Source organism: Spea bombifrons, chromosome 10 (genome assembly GCF_027358695.1).
Source record: "Spea bombifrons isolate aSpeBom1 chromosome 10, aSpeBom1.2.pri, whole genome shotgun sequence".
In the NCBI taxonomy this organism is placed as follows: domain Eukaryota; kingdom Metazoa; phylum Chordata; class Amphibia; order Anura; family Pelobatidae; genus Spea; species Spea bombifrons.
In genome coordinates this window covers 19,780,662-19,801,918 of record NC_071096.1, presented here as the reverse complement: position 1 = coordinate 19,801,918, position 21,257 = coordinate 19,780,662, and the positions used below count along the sequence as shown (strand labels likewise).

At 41.0% G+C, this 21,257-nt stretch overlaps 1 protein-coding gene across 1 annotated transcript; it reads right to left on the bottom strand.

Moving 5' to 3' along the window:
* Positions 1–1,648: 1,648 nt before the first annotated feature.
* RCOR2 (REST corepressor 2) lies at positions 1,649–20,340 on the bottom strand. Its single transcript, XM_053448680.1, has 13 exons — positions 20,205–20,340; positions 19,546–19,706; positions 16,501–16,557; positions 15,506–15,586; positions 9,645–9,697; positions 9,300–9,461; positions 9,040–9,158; positions 8,807–8,879; positions 7,097–7,321; positions 5,268–5,345; positions 5,085–5,142; positions 4,694–4,920; positions 1,649–2,705 (listed from the first exon to the last, which is right to left on the bottom strand). The coding sequence occupies exons 2-13, from the start codon at positions 19,664–19,666 to the stop codon at positions 2,460–2,462; spliced, it is 1,500 nt and encodes a 499-aa protein (XP_053304655.1). The 5' UTR covers positions 19,667–19,706; positions 20,205–20,340; the 3' UTR covers positions 1,649–2,459.
* Positions 20,341–21,257: the final 917 nt, after the last annotated feature.

Genomic DNA, 21,257 nt, shown 5'->3' with positions numbered 1-21,257 from the left:
CTTCACAGAGATGTTTCATTCTGCTTTCGAACGGCTTAAAAATAAGTTTGTTACGGCTCCCGTATTGAGACATCCAGATCCACAACTGCCGCTTGTCCTAGAGGTTGACACATCCGAATAGGGGGTTGGAGCTGTTCTCTCCCGAAGAGCCTCTTATAGTGGTCCGCTACATCCCTGTGGTTATTTTTCAAGGAGATCCAATCCACCTGGGCTTAGAACGGCATTAGAACAGGCAGGTAGACGTCAAGAACGTCAGGCTAATAAGAGACGCTTTTGTACTCCTGTTTACTCGCTGGGGATAAGCTGTGGCTGTCTACTGAATACCTGAGACCCAGGGTACCCTCTATTAAACTAGCTTCATGCTTCATCGGCCCCTTTCCCATCATTCGCCGAACCCAGTAGCCTATGAACTCTCGTTACCCAGAACTCTCCGTATTCCACAAGTATTTCATGTCTCTCTGCTTAAACCGCTGATTTGCAATCACTTCACCACTCCTAGTTCACGTGTCACAGAGGCTCCTGTCGGAGGTACTTCAGAACAGATCCCTCAAGCGATTCTGGACTCTCGTGGACAACAGGGGAGTTTGCAGCACCTGGCCCATTGGATAGGACTAGGTCCAGAGGATCGTACCTGGGTTCCTGATGCACGCCTTTCTCGCCAGATGACGAGTTTGTCTTGGCAAGGGTCGCCCCAGTTCACACTCACGGCAGCCACAGCGAAGGAGGGGGAGACCCCCACCTCCACACAGCTGCCTCAGCCACTGCGGAGAAGGGGGGAGACCCCCCACCTCCCCACAGCAGCCTCAGCCACCGCTGAGAAGGGGAGACCTCCCACCTCCCCACAGCAGCCTCAGCCACCGCGGAGAAGGGAAGACCTCCCACCTCCACACAGCAGCCTCAGCCACCACGGTGAAGGGGGAGACCCCCCCACCTCTGCTCTACAGCAGCCTCAGCAAAGCAGGGGGAGACCCCCTGCCTCTACACAGCAGCCTTAGACACTGCAGAGAAGGGGGAGACCCTCAGCCTCCGTTCCACATCAGCCTCAGCAAAGAAGGGGGAGACCCCCCAACTCCACACAACAGCCTCTGCTGCCACAAGCAGGAGACTGTTCCGGTTCCTTCATCCTGACACGGTCCTCTTCACGTCCTTCACTGTCGCGCGGCAGAGATTACCTCACCTTGTATAGGGAGGTTACGTACACAACACACTCACGATGGCGGGCGACGGAAGTGACATAACGAGACTTTGAAAATTTGTCGGGAAACTCTAAATTGGCGCCTTGCCTTCCGATGGCCATGCCTATTCTAATAGTGCCTATTCCTCAGTACGCGTTTCTGTTTGAGTTTCCTGTTGCTGATCTGGCTTGTCCATTGTTACTCCTGTTCTCTGGTTCCCCGACCTCGGCCTGGCTGACCTTGAACCCTTATCTCGGTCCTGCCTGATATCAGTGTCTCCACCTACGCTCTGTGTGGCAGACATTGTATATCTTTAATATATATATTAACTTAATTTGGATTTTATATGTTTTCCACTTTCCAATTTTTTTTTATTCGCTACATCTACTACGGTTTTTGATGCAATTCTATCACTGTGGTCTCATGTGGTACTGCATTATTAAACCTATTTCCATGAAGTATACCAGCAAACATTAGAAAAATGTTTTTTATTTTAGAACTAATAAAGTTAAAAGTCACTACATCATGAAGGAGTGTGCCTCCAGAAACCATTAAACTAATGTTGCCAAGAAACTTTCAAAATGCCACCTTCTCCCTGACATCCTCAGGTTCTTGACAGAGAGGATTTATGTGCAAATCAGAATATCATGTTCAGTAGGGAAGAACACAGAGCATTTTATACAGATAAAGATTTTAAAAAGATATGGCAACATTTTTCTAAGACAGTCTTAAGTACAATTCCTCCACATCCCCAAACACATTTCCCCCGTTTAGCTAATTGCCCTTTTCAAAACACACACACTTCTACATCCTAAATCAATGATGGGAAGCAGCAGCTATCATAAGCAAGGACTGGTAAATCTAGAAAACACTCAGTGTTTTCACAGTCTGAAATTACATAGTAACAATTTATTTGTTTCTGCACTGTCCTTTGTCATGAGCACTTCTTCTTGCAAAGGTAATTCAAGTTGCAAAACAGAGGATTTATCATGTTGGATGAAGAAATTCAATCTTATGGAGCAGTTCGGCAGCACCCTAGTTAGTTACATCTGTCCTCCCAAATAAATTAATTCCACAAATGGAAAAGTTTTCACCATTTTGCATTTACCCAAACTCATGATCTACTGCAAACCATTTATGGTTTCTCACATACAGCTTTATATGGAACCTTGGAGATGATCTGCTTTGCTGTGCACTTAATTCTTGAGTTATTAAATACAATTTTCCGTGCAACCACACATAAATACCCCCCAGTTAGCCACAGTGGCGTGATGAATCAGGTCCTCAAGAGAAAGCAGGCTCTGCGTGATTCCCCACTAAGGCTGGAGGAGCACGAGGGCTCTGCCTGGGTGCAGGACGAACAAGTGGTGGTGGGCGTGGTTGGAGCAAACGCCCTGGCTGAAGTGGAGGGGGCTGGCGGTGCAGCGTGGGAGCCGAGGGCAATGCTGGACGGAGGAGGGGAGGAGGAAGGGAGAGTGTGGCAGCTGGTGGCATTGTCTGGCAAGATGATGAAACAGATGTGATCTGTACCTACGGCAAAAAACAAAATACGTCATTACAAACGTAGAGCAGACTTTCAGACTTTAACCACATAGTTACTCAGGTGCTTCAAGGAAACCCCTCACCTGGAGTACAGATGTTTGATATAGATATAGGGAGGGGAAAAAATAAAAATCACATTGTACCAAAAGGGGACTCCTTCTCGACTCCAAAGACAATCAGACTTTTTCCTACATCAACATTACCTAACAATAGAAACCCTGAATTTTATGATTGTTTTATATAGGGTCATCATCTTCCACAGCACTGCAACAGTGGATAACATAATTTGAGTTACAGAAACAAGAGGTTTGGAAGGCCCTGCTCAAATGAACTTACAATCTAGAAGGAGGTAGTGTATATTACAAAAGAGGTAAAGGTGCCACTCTTAGAGATAGCTCAGCTTACCTGTGGCTAGTCTAAAAGAAGATGGGAGGAAGGGCATAAGCTTGTAGACATCCCTAAAGAAGTATTTGTTGGGAGATTATCTGAAGGACCAGAGGGGCACGGGAAAAACTGATAAAGAAATCTTGCAAGCATGCATGAGAACTAGAAATCAGAGCACAGGAAAGACAACTTATTGGATGAGCAATGAGACCATGTAAGAGTGTATTTGGAGATGAGTGAGATTTAAGTAGGGGACCAGCTAAATATAGCTTTGAAAGTAAGAGTCAGGATTTTGAATTGAATCCTGAAGCACACAGGCAGCCAGTGAAGAGACTGACAGAGGGGAGCCGGTTATAAGGGAGACCAGTTAAGACAGAGTTATAATAGCCAAGATGGGACATAACGACAGCATGAACAACAGCCTTAGTAGCATCTTGTACGCTACAAAGACATCATTTTTTTCTGTATTACACTAAATCTGCCCAAAACAACTCATTTTGTGCATGCCACATGTTAAATGAACTTCACTAAACAAAACAAAAAAATTCCCAAAGATTAGGTAAAAACTCCTTCCCCACAGGCCGACGATCTACATTGGAAAAAAATACTGTATTTGTTCGATTATAAGACAACCCCCAAAATCTGACAATTTAGGGGGGAAAAAACCTATGAGATGACCCTATAGGAAAAAAGTTTTACTAGTAAATATTAATTTACTTTTTCATATTTAATAAAAGCTATTTTTTTTGTTTTTCTTTTATTTGCCAACCTGCCCCCCCCAGTTATGCACATCTGCCCCCAGGCTTGCCACTCTGCCCAAGAAATGCCCTATACCCCCCCTATATGCCACTCTGCCTCCCTGATATGCCTTATACCCTCCTATATGCCACTCTGCCCCATTATATGCCCTTTAACCCCCTATATGCCACTCTGCCTCCAGCGTTGCGGGGAACTCTCCTCTCTGGCAGCCCAGGAAGATGTGCGCGATGTGCGTAGACAACCTCCGCTGCTGCCCGCACTTTCGCCGGCGCACGGTGATAGAAGCCCCGGTAGAAGTGCCGGCAGCAGCTGAGGTTACCAGATGGGAGGATCCAGGTCCCCTGCAGCGCTGTGGGGGATCTGGATCTTAGTCTCATAGTCACACCTCTATTTGAGACGACCTTGATTATAAGCATTTGCTCTGAAAAAACCTCGTCTTATAATCGAGCAAATACGGTAGTTCTGCGTTAAACCTAGACACATGCACTTCTGAGATTTTTTTTTCTTTCCCATATTTTAAAAAGTATTTAAAAAGGATAAAGTAAAAGCTGAATATCATCCTAGGAAAAATAGGAATGTACCAGAAGAAACTAAATTTTACAGAGCGAAATTGCAGCTATTTAAAACAGATAGTTCAAGTGAGAAAAAGCATGAACAGAAGCAAATACTTGAGGAAAATTCCAGAAGGTCACTAATATATATTTACCTATACATAAACTACATGTAATGTACCACCACTTATACACATATATACACACACATTCACACACTGACATGGTCAAGATGATGGCAATACAGTGGCATGCATAGAAAGGTGGAAAAGGATATTTCACCTCGTCATCTTCCTCACTAGCTGTCTGAGAAGAACTACCAGTTTTGCTAGTGGCATCAGAGGATGTAGCAGGTGCAGTAAGTTCCTGCTCAGCCTCCCACTCTTGCAGTACTTCTTCTAGGTTAAAGCGTCTCCGGTAACTTATAAAGAAAGTCTTCACCTGGGATGGAGTTTTATTGCCCAGAACCTCTGCGATGGCCTGGAAATCTTTGCCATATTTTCTAACAGCTGAGGAAGGAAGACTTTGGATTTATATAAAGTTATTAGATTAAACAATGACTCTCCACAATACTTGTCATCCCTTATCATTTTGAATTGGAACCAGCTCTCTATTCCTAGACTTTGTACCATCTATGTTGGTAGTTTTGATATCTGTCACGAGAAACGCTCACCTTGCACAGCCAGCAGCTGTTCATCTGTGGTCCAGCGAGAATTCAGTTTAACATTCAACTAGAGGAGAAAAAAGGCATTTATATGAAAGTGTGCAGAGAACAGACTTACTGAAACTTCATTAGAAACATTGCAGTTAAGAATACAAAGAGCATGAAAGATATAAAGTGTTAGCTCTGTCATACCTCTGGAGGTTTCATCTCACCAATTCCTCCATCAAGGCTTTGCTTCAAACTACTATTCATTTGTTTAATGTTCTGCACCTGAGAAAGAGAGAGGTGTGACATGTTTGTTAACAGAGCATTAAAATATTACAATATTTTTCCTGTTAGCAGTTGTTTGAGCAATGATTTATGGCATAAAAAGGTAAGAAAGGGCATTAGTTTATGAGTGTTGGCATAATGCATCTTACCCATTTCACCTTTTTACTAGTGGTGTGTCTATTTTACTATTTGGCTATTTTAAATCTGTATTTTACAAAGGAAATGTGAAATGAGTAAAATGCATTATGCCAACACTTCATAGATTGTGCTTCAGTCAGATTATGTGCAACAAATATTTGCATGGAATGAAGTTGTAGTCCCCCCTTCCCACTGATGTTTAATGCGTCTGCTTTCCAGGATAAAAGCCACTCTAATGCCAAAGGGCCCTAGTAAACTAGACAGCCAAGTGAATACATTTGTTGACTTCATAACAGGTTTGTTCAGTGCTCTATATTATAGTTATTTGGGACAATGCTGTACACACAGCACTCCTCACTCATTGTGGAGGCCAAGAAGGTAATCACAGTTTTCCTTGTTTCCATAAAATACAATTATTATAAAACAATTGAATCCCATTTAAATGCAAAAAGTGTTCATTGAATCTATTAACATGAACCACTTATGGCATGGAATACATATTTTGTGTTCTTAATGTGTTAATCAATGGAAAACCCAGGGGAGGATGGGTAAGTCGGCTGCTCCAGAATGAAGATTGTATGTCACTACCAGATGTTTATTTTCTCTTTGTGAGTTTTACTTGCATATTCCACTAGTGACTAGAGTAACAAGAAAGTTGGAGAGTAGTTACTCCATGGCTAGATACTTTCTCTGCTGATGGCCATTTCTTTGTGGTATAGGATGGTGAAAATATATCCTCCATTTGTCTTCTATCACTTTAATTTACAGAAAACAAGTACAATCAACGTGATACATTAATTGGTCAAGTTGAATTACAGTACAAGCTTTGAAGACATCGTCAAGAATATTTCAAGAACACCTGTCCCTGAGAATTGGAGGCATTGATTGCAGACCAATCATGTTGGTATTCGGCATCTCGACAAATTCTAGAACGACTTCAAGTCTTCCATTCCAAATTCAATAAAGTGGTTCCACGTTTTAATGTAGTGTATATAATGGGCCATCTCACTGGTGTGCCTATAGAAGCTATTCTTACCCTTTGGGGTGAGGAAGTTCTCCAAGTATTTTAGGCAGGGTAGTGAATCCATTTTAAATAGACATGGCTATAGATTTATAGAGAAGCAGTCTACAAAAGTGTTAAATATTTCCCATCACTCACGCTTTTAACTTTGCATTGGCATTCATTATTTAGGTGATACTATACTTTTGAAGAGGGTACAATAGTTATTGTTCCCTCTCTGTACCGTTTGTGTCTCTCAGTATGTGCTAGTATATAATCCCGCCCCCTTTTAACACCCTGGTATTTACTTATTTGCATCCAAACCAAAAAGTCAGGAACGCTAAGTACGTCAGTATACTACTCAATTTACAACTAGAGTTAAAAAGAAACTATTGAAGTATTTCATAAGTGCTTTTAGATCTTCAGTTTACATATTTACTGTCCATATTTCACATGGGTTGATCTCTTTCAGCCAGTAATCCTAACAAAGCAAGTTTAACTTCCTCCCCAACAAAACCCAGATTCCTTCTCTTCAACCTTCCAATTCTTATGCAATGAAGCAATGAGTGCTATTAAACCCATTTTGTAGTGTTACTTAACCGTTTCTCCTGACCTGGCACTTCAGTGAAATGAGTTGGTTATCCAGATGGCACAGAGTGAGTGCTGGCATTTCTGGAGTGGCACACACACTGGCAATGTCACTTTTGCTGAGGTACATGCCTTTGGGGGGGCGGCGACGTGAACGCAGGGGGTGATGTCTGTACTGAGAGACCAAAGGATCCTTCCTCACAGGACCGGGCTTTCCACCCCCTGCTGCCGATTTTTGGGGGTCCAAAACCTAGTTCAAAAGAAACAAAACAATAAAGAGAGGGGTTTGAATGTGGCAGCTGTTTATAGGGTTTAAGGTTAGGGAAATTAGGATGAAAGGGACAAGTAAAGCAGGAGATACTACCCAGTCTATTTAGCGACTGGGAGAGGACCAGTCAGTAACTACCAGAGAGAAGAGCGACTAAAGTAACAATAATAGAGAATGATCATTTAAAGCATTTTTGTTTCTTACCTCTCTCTTTTTTTTTATTTTTTATTTTTCAATTAATTTTTATTGAAAGGTTTTTCATATAACAGATAAGTATAACTTTTAAGATAGGAATACAGAAAAAGAGAAAAAAAAGGGAGGGGTTCAGCTACTTACAATAGTTAATGTAAATTTTTCATATATACTGTAGTACATCCACATGAGAGTATAATGAGGTGTACAATCACAAGGTATAATCTTAATATATCACAGTTGTACTTAGAAAATGACACAACACACTTCTCTTTTTTTTTTTCCTAGAGTCCCATTCTGACCTAAATTTGTTACGAAGCTTCCTATCAAATTCATCCCAATGGTACTTTAATGTAGGGTATTCTATCGTCAAATGACGTACACTGAGTTCTAGAGATTTATTTTCTTTATAAAGTGTCAACAATTGTTGTGTATTTGGGACAGTTTGTTTACCCCAGTGTCTAGGGAGAATAGAAGTGACAGCAATGAATAAATGGAAAAGGATAATTCTCTGTACTTTGGGAATAACATTGGGAATCACTTTGAATAAAACCATCTTTGGGGTCAGAGAGTTAATAGAAGTTGTTATTAATTTGACCATTGTGAGAATATGTGACCAAAAGGGGGTCAGTTTGGTACAGGACCACAATATATGTTCCATATGTCCTACTGCTCCACAGCCTCTCCAACAAAGTGGGGACTGAGATGATTTCATAACATTGAGTTTAGTAGGATATAAATACCATCTATAAAATATCTTAAGATGGTTTTCCCAATACGAAGCACACAGAGTGACCCCTTGTAGACCATTTCCAATCCTAAACCATTCTGACAGATCCATTTCAAAACCTAGTTCTTTTTCCCAACTAATCATATGAGAATGTTTATTAGAAAGACTAGATGAGAAGTAACTATAGCACTTGGTGATCATGTGTGCTTAATTGGGATGATTTAAGCAGATGTTCTCTAGGTTTGTGAGGGGTGTTGACCAGTCCTTCATGTCTTCTGCAGGGCAATCAATGGAACTTCTAATAACATTTAGTATTATGTCATATTGAATCCGCATTGTTTCTGGTAAATTGTATTCTGCCTGTAGAGTGTCAAATGCCTTAATAGTGTTGCCCAAGAAAAGATCATTTACATAATGAAATCTATAAGAGTTCCATGTATCTGTATCAATATTTCCAGGTGTTCAATCGGGGATATAGCTGTAAGTGGGGTGGCTCTAGAGCCGGAGTGTGTTACATAAAGCATTTACCTTATGTATAATCTTACCTCTTTCTTCGTCTCTGCTGTATCTTGCTCGGCATCACTTGTTGTCTTGTGTGGTTCATCACCTTCATCATTACTGGAGGCAAGTAGGTTGTCATTAAATTTCCTTTATTAAGATTCTGTTTTTTTCCTAAGCTTTCCGTCACTTTCACGCGTTTTTAATACAACCCAAAACTCCTCCTCCTTACAACAGCTCTTTACTTATGGTAACCCCTCTTTTAAAGTCCCTTTCTTACCCCTCATCCCTCTTGCTCTGTAGACGACGGGCTTGTCTGTCCATCACACTGGTTCGGCTTCGTGTTTTCTTCCAAGAGTAATAATACTTCACTAGGCTGGGGATTAGTTTATCTGGAAGCTATGGAAGCAGAGGCTTCTTTATTGGTGTATTAGACTAACTTTTCAAAAAATTTGATTAGTGTAGTCAGCTTCCATTTGCAAGCACGTGAGAAGAGTAAATATCATGACTTTATATTCAAATAGTATTGGAAAGTCTCACCATTTGTTGTATACGCTGAAAGCATTTCCCATGGAAGCTAAATGCCTGCTCAAACAGCACCTTGTCTTCTACACTCCACTCATCAGGAAACGGTGTAAAATTTGCTAGATCAGCGAGGGACCGTTCTATGTCATGTTTGTGCCAAAGTAGCATCCCCAGAGCCTGCCAAACATACATGTGACAAGAACATATAGTACAGAAAGCGTAGAAATAAATGAACCGGTTAAATGAAAATTGGAATAAAACAGCGGAAGCACATAGACTTTACAAACAGAAGGTTGCACACTGCATTACTAGTAGAGATTAAGTATGGGACAAACTGAAACACAGACGCAGCAATCTTACCTGCTCCACGTTGTATCCATGTTTCTCCTTTGCCATAGTAATATATTCATCCACTGAGGAGAAAGAAAGAAAGAATGTGCACATTAATGGAAATACTTGTTACCCTTCTTTTTGCAAACAAGTATTTTTTAATTTTTTTTTAATAAAAGCATTTTACCACCTTACCCTCTGGGTGGCGGGAGTGAGAAAAACTGAAATTTGCAACGCTCTGCTGCTGTTTAACAGAGCTCTGCAAATTAAATCACTTACAAATAAACCAATAAACCACTGATTTAATTGGTTGGAATGCCAGGCACACCGCCACTTTAATTCTACCCCTTTAGCATTAATCACTACGGTAACAGCCATATTAGGGGCTTAAAGGCAGCAACCTTTTTTTGTGTTACAAAAGTGATAAGCATTCTATGACCAACATGCAGCTTTCTCATTTCCCCATTTCACTTCTGTTAGAACTGGGTAAGTTGGCCACTGGTTGGGTTAGGGATTGTTCAAGAACCTTCACTGCACTCCATACAGATCTACCAAATATGAGATACACGGTTGCCAACCATGTACCATTTGGCACTGAAAGTTAATTGCATCCTTCACAGTGGAAAATTCCCCATTGAGTGATTTATTTTTCAACTGGGTGTACAGCCAACTAATGCAAATTCAAACTCATGGGCCACTTTGATGCACTTATAAAAACTGCAACAAGCCAATCTGACGCAAACACAATGAATCCTGCCCTACTGACAAAAACACACACTACAGTTAGACATACTAATGCAAACTAAAAATCAGTAACCATTCTCAGCCAAAACAAAGTACACTAAAACACACATACGACATCTCTTACATATATATCACACTCACACTAACCATAATCAGTAATCCCTGTCCCATGCAGTCCAAGTAGCTAAAGCAGGGTCATATGATCTTGCTGAGCAAGCTCCTCCTAATCACCGAGAGTTATCAACCACAAATATTGGAGTCATAAAGTGTGAGATTCTTGAAACACATACATACACACGTGTGTAATGTAACTGTGAAAATAATACCGTATTTATTTGTATATACCAATGATCCCCTATTCAACCCCTTCAAGTCTGTTGATGTACCAGTTACATCATGCTTAGGTGAGCTCATTGGTTCTGTGACGTACCAAGTACGGCGTCTCAAAAAATGCCTCCACATTGCCACAATCATGGTGACCACGGGGGCACTGCTGCTGCCATTTGCAACCCCTCCAAGCCTTTGATCGCTCCTACAGGAGCAATTCTCCAAGCTCAACGTGCAATCACCAGTAATCCGGGAAGAGGGACATTTGCTGCTTGGGTACCAGCCTCAACATTTCCCAGCTGCCCAATCACTCCATAAGAGCGACAGTGCAGTGTTCAATGTCGCAGCATTTTAGGGGTTAATACGGGTTTCACGCGGGGCACTGCCGCTGGTCTGCCTGGAACCCTGGGCAGATCAGCAACAGCAAAAAAGAGCCCCCACGAGCCCTTGATCACTCCTACAGGAGCAATCATGGAGGCTTCTCCCCGCAATTGCTGGTTTACTGGCAATAACGTTCCTGCTGCCAGAGGCAGCTGCAGGGACAAGGCTGCACAATTCTTTGTTTTCCATATTAGCGTGGAGACCAGCCCTAACCCTCCTGTGCTGCCCAATTGCTCCATTAAGAACAGCCTTCAACTGTGTATGACACGATCATGGCATTGAAGGGGTTAATATTTTTTGCCACAGTCCTCACAAGCTGGTGGGGACTAAATCACACTCAATAAAACAAAAAAAGAAAGAAAAATAACAGCACTACCCCAGAAGTCAAGTGTGCTTCCAGGTCAATTGCTGTGAGTTAAGATCACTCCTTGCCTATAAAAGGGATATGATCATTAACGGCAGCCCCTGGATGACCTTGCCCTTGAAAGAGAGAAGGATTATTTAAGGTTATAATAAAATAAAATAAAAAAAGCGATACATAATTATTTCGGCTTCAGTGATCAATGTCAGTGGCCTTCAGTGGGGCAAAAAAGTATTTAGTCAGCCACCAATTGTGCAAGTTCTCCCACTTACAAAGATGAGAGAGGCCTGTAATTTTCACCATAGATACACTTCAACTATGAGAAACAGAATGAGACAACAAAGTCCATAAATCACATTGTCTGATTTTTAAAGAATTTATTTGCAAATTATGGTGGAAAATAAGTATTTGGTCAATAACAAAAGTTCATATCAATATTTTGTTATATACCCTTTGTTGGCAATGACAGAGGTCAAATGTTTTCTGTAAGTCTCCACAAGGTTTTCACACACTGTTGCTATTTTGGACCATTCCTCCATGTAGATCTCCTCTAGAGCAGTGATGTTTTGGGGCTGTCGCTGGGCAACACTGACTTTCAACTCCCTCCAAATATTTTCTATGGGGTTGAGATCTGGAGACTGGCTAGGCCACTCCAGGACCTTGAAATGCTTCTTACGAAGCCACTCCTTCATTGCCCGGGCGGTGTGTTTGGGATCATTGTCATGCTGAAAGACCCAGCCACGTTTCATCTTCAGTGCCCTTGCTGATGGAAGGAGGTTTTCACTCAAAATCTCATGATACATGGCCCCATTCATTCTTTCCTTTACACGGATCAGTCGTCCTGGTCCCTTTGCAGAAAAACAGCCCCAAAGCATGGTTCACCGTAGGTATGGTGTTCTTTGGATGCAACTCGGCATTCTTTCTCCTCCAAACACTACGAGTTGAGTTTCTACCAAAAAGTTCTACCTTGGTTTCATCTGACCATATGACATTTGCTCAATCCTCTTCTGGATCATCCAAATGCTTTCTAGCAAACTTCAGACGGGCCTGGACATGTACTGGCTTAAGCAGGGGGACACGTCTGGCACTGCCTGATTTGAGTCCCTGGCGGCGTAGTGTGTTACTGATGGTAGCCTTTGTTACTTTGGTCCCAGCTCTCTGCAGGTCATTCACTAGGTCCGCCTATGTGATTCTGGGATTTTTGCTCACCGTTCTTGTGATCATTTGACACCACGGGGTGAGATCTTGCATTGAGCCCAAGATCGAGGGAGATTATCAGTGGTCCTGTATGTCTTCCTTTTTCGAATAATTGCTCCCATAGTTGATTTCTTCACACCAAGCTGCTTGCCTATTGCAGATTCAGTCTTCCCAGCCTGGTGCAGGTCTACAATTTTGTTTCTGGTATCCTTCGACAGCTCTTTGGTCTTGGTCATAGTGGGGTTTGGAGTGTGACCGTTTGAAGTTGTGGACAGGTGTCTTTTATACCGATAACAAGTTCAAATAGGCGCCATTAATAAAGGTAACTAGTAGAGGACAGAGGAAACTCTTAAAGAAGATGTTACAGGTCTGTGAGAGCCCGATATCTTGCTTGTTTGTAGGTGACCAAATACTTATTTTACCGAGGAATTTACCAATGAATTCATTAGAAATCCTACAATGTGATTTCCTGTATTCTCTCCCCCCATTCTGTCTCTCATAGTTGAAGTGTACCTATGGTGAAAATTACAATTGCACAGTTGGTGGCTGACTAAATACTTTTTTGCCCCACTGTAAATGGGTTACTTGTTTTTTTTCCCCAGCTGTGTCCCTGTACAAGCTTATAAAAGGCTAGTGGCCAGATATTTTTCATACATTCAGTAACCTCTATTGGCCATTTCTGATGAGTCAGTTGGTATTTTAGTATGTATTGTGTGCCATCTAGATCTTGTATAGCCATCCAATAATCTCCACTGGTCATAAATGATTATTTTGTTGGTATTATGATTTGTATTAAGATTAACCCCTTAATGACAAAGCCTGTGCATGTACGGGGTCAAAATGCATTGTTTTCAATGGGTTTAGGGACCGCCCATTGTCCTTAAGGGGTTAACAATTAACCAGGGCCGGACTGTGACTGAAAAGCAGCCCTGGAAACATTTGGAGAGCAGCCCCATATAGTTTATCTCGCGGTCAAGCTCTTGTACCCACACGCACCCCTTATACATACCCGAGTCACACTATTTGCCATACAAATAACTATAAAACATTCTTTTTATCACATTATTTGTATCATAATGCCAGAAAGCAAAAGTGTTAAAAGGCCCTAATAAATTAAATACATTACGCATAATGGAATCAAACAAACTGCAAACATTTTTAGATGAAAAAGTTCCATTTTATTCAGTGGAACAAAACAGTGATAACATTATTCTTCACAATATTCTTGTAAGAAACTTTTATTTCTTTATTAATTCATGTAAACTATTTTTTCATATTTCATAAAAGCTATCATTGAGACATTTTTGGTTTTTGTTTTTATTTCCTTTTATTTGCCAACCTGCCCCCTCAGTTATGCACATTTGCCCCAGGCTTGCCACTCTGCCCCTGATATGCCTTTTAACCCCCTATATGCCCCTCTGCCTCCAGAAATGCCTTATACACCCTATATGCCATATAAGGGGGTATAAGGCATTTCTGGAGGCAGAGTGGCATATAGGGGGTTAAAAGGCATTTATAGAGGCAGAGTAGCATATTAGGGGTTAAAAGGCATTTCTGGAGACAGAGTGGCATAAAGGGGGTTAAAAGGCATATCATGGGGCACTCTGCCTCCAGAAAAGCCTTATGCCCCCCTATATGCCACTCTGCCTCCCTGATATGCTTATACCCTCCTATATGCCACTCTGCTCCATGATATGCATTTTAACCCCCTATATGTCACCTTGCCTCCAGATCTGCCTTGTAGCCACGACATCCGGTGCTCCAGCAGTCTGCGAGGGAGTGCGAGGGGGCGGCGCTTTCACCCTTCACTCTGCTCCCATCACTCAGTAGCCATCAGATTGCTGGAAATTTAATCTAAATGCTGGCCGGAGCTACTTTAACACTTTTTTTAAAAAAAAAAATTAATATGCCTGATCGGCTTGCCATATTAAGTAAAAATAAATAAATAAATAAAAAGTATTAAAGTAGCTCCGGCCGGCGGCATCAGCACGCATCGGCCGTTTAGATTAGATTTCCAGCAATCTGATGTCCGCATAGTGACGGGAGCAGCGTGAGCGGTGAAAGCTCAGTGCGAGGGGGCGGAGCTTTCACCCCTCACGCTGCTCCCATCACTAGGCGGCCATCGCACACAGCTGCTGGGTGCTGATGCCGCCGGCCTGCGCTACTTTAATACTTTTTTTTTTTTAACATTTAAATAAATATATTAAATAATTCCCCTAGTGAGAATTCCCCTAGTGAAATACTTTGAAACGTCAATGTTCAAAAAATATTTATAGTTTTGTTTAGCAGTTTTTCTTTTTCTGGCCACTATTTGGGCCCAACACCAAGCTTACCACCTTTTCAAAAATCTTGTATAGAAACAGTGATGCGCGCCATCAATAATTAACCAAAATAAGTGTCAAAATAAATGAAATACCAGACATATGAGGCGTTTACAAAAACAGGATAAATACCTAAATACATTGTTTTTTGCCCCTCCCCATTTGTTCTGGTTATGTATAGTTTTTATAGGTGAAACCTTTCTTTATTTTCCCCACATTTTAGCTATTTCTCACACTAAATAATGGTTTATTTATATATATATATATATATATATATATATATATATATATATATATATATATATATATATATATATATATATATATATATATATTATTATAAGAAAGTCCTACTTGTCCTAAAACAAACAAACCAAAAAAACCCTATATTTTGTGGGGGTGGGCTTAATGAGTTAGTGGGCAATGCCAGTTGAATAAAGACATAGCAAAAACACAAAAACTGCTCTGGTCTGGTGTTCGCATTGGACACACAATAGCATTTTGCAGCATCCTGTTAAATTCCTGTACAACAAATAAATGGAGAAAGTATTAAAACTCACACTTTGCATCAGACACAATATGATTTGGTGACCAGACAAGCATTCCCTTCATTTCTGCGTTACTTAGCGCAGGAGAGTACTCTGTAAATTAGAATGAAAAAGAAAGAAAGGAAGTGTAAGGTGAGGCACTGAAGTGAAAGGCTGCATTCTCGTTACTGTCCTAGTAATGACAAAATACATTGAAGGTATTGCTTTATGTAGTTTATACACTGCTGTTAATTAAAAATAAACGTTACATTGGACAAGATGAACAGCGCTGTGCAAAAGTTTTAGGCAGGTGTGAAAATATGCTGTTAAGCAAGAATGCTTTCAAAAATAGGCATGTTAAAAGTATATTTTTAACATTAAATAAAATTCAACATGAATGAACAGAAGAAGAATCTAAATCAAATTAATTTTTGGTGTGACCACACTTTGTCTTCAAAACAGCATCAATTGTTCTAGGTACACTTACATACATTTTTTTTTTGTAAATTTCGACAGGTAGGTTGTTCCAAACATCACAGAGAACTAAGCAAGGTTGTTCTGTGGATTTAGGCAGCCACAGTTGCTTCTCTTCATGTAACCCCAGACAGACTCAGTGATGTTAAGATCTAGGCTTTTAGGGGGCCATCCTATCACTTTCAGGACACCTTGTTCTTATTCATGCTGAAGATGGTTCTTAATGACTTTGAATGTATGTTTGGGGCCATTGCATGTATGGAACCTGTGCGTCACAATTCAGAGCACCATATTTAAGGACTGTACTTAAATACGCAGTTAATACATGATCTAAATTACAAGTATAAAGTCTCTTTTTGTTTTTTTTAAACTAGCATGGAGTGACTCCAAAAGTGGTTAGCAAAACAGGAATATACTTCATAACTGCAAAAACTTTATGAAAAGCAATACCTGGATGGAAATATCAACACACTACACCACCGGTGTTTAAACCAAAATCCAATTATATTAGGGTACAGTGAGATTTGAGGATTTTTGAAAAATTATGCAGTTACCTGGTTTACATTGTGGAATTTGAGCCTGGTAGTCAGAACCCACTCGTATCATGCTGTCTGTAAAAAGAACACAAGTGAGAGGTAGTTAATATCTAAGCTTCAAAGCATTGCCCACCAGCTCACATTCACTGCAGCAGATAGAAGATATTGTTAGGCTGTAAACTCCAGACAACCACTGGACCATGGGAAAAATTAAAACTTTAACCAGCATAGTATAGGAGCAAGAGGGTTACATACACAGCCTGACACAAAGTAAAGTTGATACATAAAAGGAAGAATATAGGTGGGTAAAACTTCCTTTCAGTTACAAAGAAGCAAGCATGTAACAAGAAGACATTGGTAGAAAAAAACTGGCCAGTTAAATAATAAAATTGAAGAGATAGTTAGGGACGGGCAAAGCAGACTGACAAGTAGCAGGGTTGGAAAAATTTGAAGCAAATAGTCCAAATATTGGAAGAAGAAAAACGGGCAGGACAAGCAAAGTATGTGCCACCAAAAGAGAAACCCACTATTTTGTTGATTTGGTAGCACTTACCGGTACTTTGCTTGTGCTGCATCTTTTCTCCAGCATTAACCTGAGCTCACATTAAAATCAGTTGGTGTTGCAACAGCCAATCTCATTGACCGAACTGCATTCATGTGATTGGCTGCTGCTATTCCCACTGAATAGAATGAGTTCTATTGAACATGTGCAAGAAGCACACTGAAGAATGCTTCCTGCACTAAATAGAGGTTCTCAAATGAGCTGTAAAATAAGACAAAAGTCTTAATTTGTAACTCATATCACAAAATATTTGCAACAATTCAGAGAGGGAAGCTAATGGAGAGAAATAATCATGTAGATCCAAGAAATGGAAGTCAAAATGTGAGTGGTATACATATAAGGTGGATATCTATATACATGCAACCAACACATTGGTTTATTTACAAGTCCAGAACAGTAAAATATAGTAATGGGAAAGTGACAGCAATTAGTGTAACTTAATACATTAACTAAAACCACATTTAGCAGTCAGTTTTTTTTTTAGAGATGTTTAGTTTAAATTTTCAGCTTGTGTATCTAAATTTCTGTCACCAAGTTAGTTCAATAGACCTGAATGAAGGCAGAAGAGAGAAATGCTCCATGCTGCAGATAACAATACCATATTGCGCAAAATAATGAGTACATGCAGGAATAGACAGAGGCATAAGAGGGTACTGAATATAAACAAGCAATGCGAGAAAAGAACAGGCTTAAATTGAAAGAAAAAATTGAAGAAATGTAAGTGCTAGAGGAGATCAGACTTTGTTAGAGGGTCAGAATCAGATTTCAGAACAGATAGCTGTGAGACTTTATGCTATAATGGAGGGAATCAGAACAGGAGACTAGGCCAGATAAAGAGACGACAACAAGCAACACTGCAAGGGGGAGTCAGAGAAGGACAGAAATGCACAGACGGAGGTGAGAAAGTAGGCACAAAAGAAATTAGGAAAAAGAGACCAGGCCAGATAAAGACAGAAAGAGAGACACAGCAAGAAGCACTATAAGAAATAGAGGATGAAAGACACAAAGGGCAGGCAGACCAAGCCTGTTGAAATAGGGGTAGAACGGAAGGCAGAACAGGCTAGGACAGAGAGGAAAGAAAGGGCAGCAGAGTATTTTAGAACAGGAAACAGAGGGCAGGCAGCTCACGCTCAGGGGGGAAAGGGAAGGCAGAGCATGACCGGTAAAATGGACGAAGGACCAGGTGGGAGGAGAAAAATCACAAAGACCAAAGTTAGCGGTGCTACTATAACATATCATCAGTGCTAAAAGTAACAGCATTAGAGAAAGGATAGGGTTCAAAAATAGATGAGACATTAAATAAACAAAAACAAACTGAATAAAGTCCTAGACCAGAAGAAAGAGGCAACAGCAGGCCAGATAAGAGAGATGGACATGGAGGATACAGTGCTAACCAGACAATAGTGAAAAAGCAGGCAGTGTGCAGACAGTACTAGGCCAGGCATCAGTGAAAAAGAAAGCAGATAGTGCTTAGGGAAGACAATGGTGAAAAAGGGGGGTGGGCCGGGACCAGGCAACACTACAGACAGAGTAAGAGATGGGAACAGGAAGCACTAGGCCAAAAGCATTAGAGCATGTTTGGGGCAGCAGCATTAGGCCAGATTAGACAGAGGCGAGGTTGCTGTAGTACCAGGACAAACTAGAGAGGAGGGGGGGTGGATAACAAAAGGGAAAAAAAAGAGGGAGGAAAGCACAGGAAGCCTAGAGAGAAACCGAGATGTGTTCCTTTACAACACCGTGCTCAATCAATAAGAACATGCAAAGCTAAATAAAGGATTTGGGTAGCAGGCGCCTGAACCATGGATGGAGATTATAATAAAAAAAAAAAGGCAAGGCCATGCAATACGAAAGCATATAATAGTGATGAGGAAAACAGTAGGCAGACCTAAAGGGAAGAAACAGGGAAAGCACAGATCTGGATGAAGCAGTAGTGAAAAAAACACTAGGGGGTTAAACAATGCCTCAAATGGGGAGCAGTGTGCATTGGTGGGAGTGGGATCCACACAAAATAACCAGAGATTACAAGTGAATAGGAATAAGAACATGTCCAGAGAGGGGTGGGGTAAGGATGAGATGTGCTACCAGCAGACTGAAGAAGAGTCTGAAACAAAAAGGGGTTAAGCATGGAGAGGAAGGCAAACAACAATGTTAGATAAGCAGGTACCCATGACAACATGAAACAATCTTTTGGGGGCTGTGGTTTAACCTCCTCCCTGCCAATATCTTACAAATATTTTTTTGGTAAATTTCTGCCAATCATATCAACTCACTACAATTCATTAACCTTTCCTGCCATTGACTTTTTAAATGACCTGGCAGAGCATAGTCTGTCCCCTCCAATAACCTGGTTATAGTGATATTTGAGAATTTAATGTAACCAGTTTCCTGCCATTTCCATATAATCTGTCTCACAATGATCCTGTAAAGCATACATTAACCCTTGTGCTGTCGGCTCCCCAGCATTGTTTAACCCATTCTCCTGCAATTACTTTGCCCCTCACCCCTGGGAGTCTCGTCCTCGCTGCTGTCCTCTTCCGAATTGCTGGCCAGACTGTCCGATTTTGCTCTGTTGCGGGAGATGATTGCAGTGGAGCCAATGGATTTCTCCATCACGGATGGCATTCCTCGTTCCCTTTATCCTTCACTCTCAGGCAGAGTTTATCTGAAAATAAAAAAATACTTTGTGACAAAAACAATTAAAAAAGGCAAAATAAGTTACTAAAATTAATAAATGCCTAAAATCACTAAAATAAACCAAAAATGCGTAGAGGACAAAGGTCTGGAAGTGAAAGGATTAAAAGTGCTGGGATCTGATAACCAGGGCATTATGCAAGCTAACCATAGGTAATAAATGCTTCCAAATTATCACATGGAGTGAAACCGGACAAAGGACTGCAAGTTAAAGGACGAGTGAGACTTTCAAAATAACGAGACTTCAAAAAGAAATGTAGGAATTAGAATCCCAATAATAAGAACTAACTTTAAAACGGAACACATATGATAATAGCCCGTGAGATAAAATAAAAACGGAGGCAGAGGAACGAACCAAAGGGCACGAAACACTTGAGAGACATTACAAAGAGAGTGGCAATATTCGGAGGGGTGCGTATAACGAGAGGTAAGAGTGTTGGGAGTTGCTGGGCTTTGTGTATAAATATACCTGGAGCTTTGTCTTTGTACGCAGGGAGCAAGGTTTGCAGACTTAACGTATCCAATGGAAGGAAGGAAGCACAGGATGTGGGGTGTATGGAGGGAGTGTGAGAGCAGGACACAGTACAAGCAACGGGAGTCCTTTAGTCTCCAAAGCTGTTCATTCACAATGAGAGTCAACCACATACAGGCTGCTCACGGATAAAGATCCGGCACAACCGGCTCACACAGTCGGACGCATCCCTCCGCCACCTAGACTAGTCTTTATTAGAGCGCACAGCTGTCGATATCACCCAATGTGACCTCCTCGCTTTTCTCTCTGAAATTCCTCCTCCTTGTCTGTTTCGTTCTAGGCACCCATATCCATACACCATCTTCCACACGGTTACACCGCATTTTTACTTGGTTTATCACCCTCCTCCAGTAGCCCCGGATATAGTATTTTATAAAACGATATCTATCTAACACCACCCATGTTCTACCCTGCCACGTTCCAACTCTTGCGCTTCCCCTCACTAATGCCCCTCTAACTCCGCATGCACTTACTGTTCTTCTTTACTAACAACCTTTCCCACCTTTCTTATGTCATCTTCCACCCTTGCTTCCTTCACTAGCTTCCAGTGTTTCCCTCGTATTTATTTATTTATGAAGGCAAGTCCCATTGGATATGGTATACCATATTCCAGTTTTCTACCATGTTAATTTATCTGACTTCAATTCATCTCTATTGACAACACCTTTCTCCGTGCTATTATTCCATCTCAACATCTGCAGTCCTTCCTCTTCATTTAATCCTGTCATGTGATGTGCAGGTAATATAAAATAGAAAAAACCATTACAGAAAGACAGACTCAAGTAACAGGATAGAAAAGGCCCTTGTTCTTTTTTTGGGAATTAGCATACAGTATAACAAATAAATAAGAGATAAGTGTAACAAATTCAAGCAATTAGTTTATACCAGCATCTCCCTAATGAGACAGAACCCACCAGCATTAAAAGATGCCACAGTTACTGCTTCGCCAGGGAATTCTTACCCCAATAAAGCAACAAGGGCAAATTTTCA

Bases quoted from the DNA above. Each gene is read 5' to 3' on its own strand.
- RCOR2 (XM_053448680.1), bottom strand. From the start codon at position 19,666: ATGCCATCCGTGATGGAGAAATCCATTGGCTCCACTGCAATCATCTCC. The intron at 15,587-16,500 runs GTAACTGCATAA...TCTAATTTACAG, and splicing joins AATTCCACAATGTAAACCAG to AGTACTCTCCTGCGCTAAGT. The intron at 9,462-9,644 runs GTAAGATTGCTG...TATGTTTGGCAG, and splicing joins ATGGATACAACGTGGAGCAG to GCTCTGGGGATGCTACTTTG.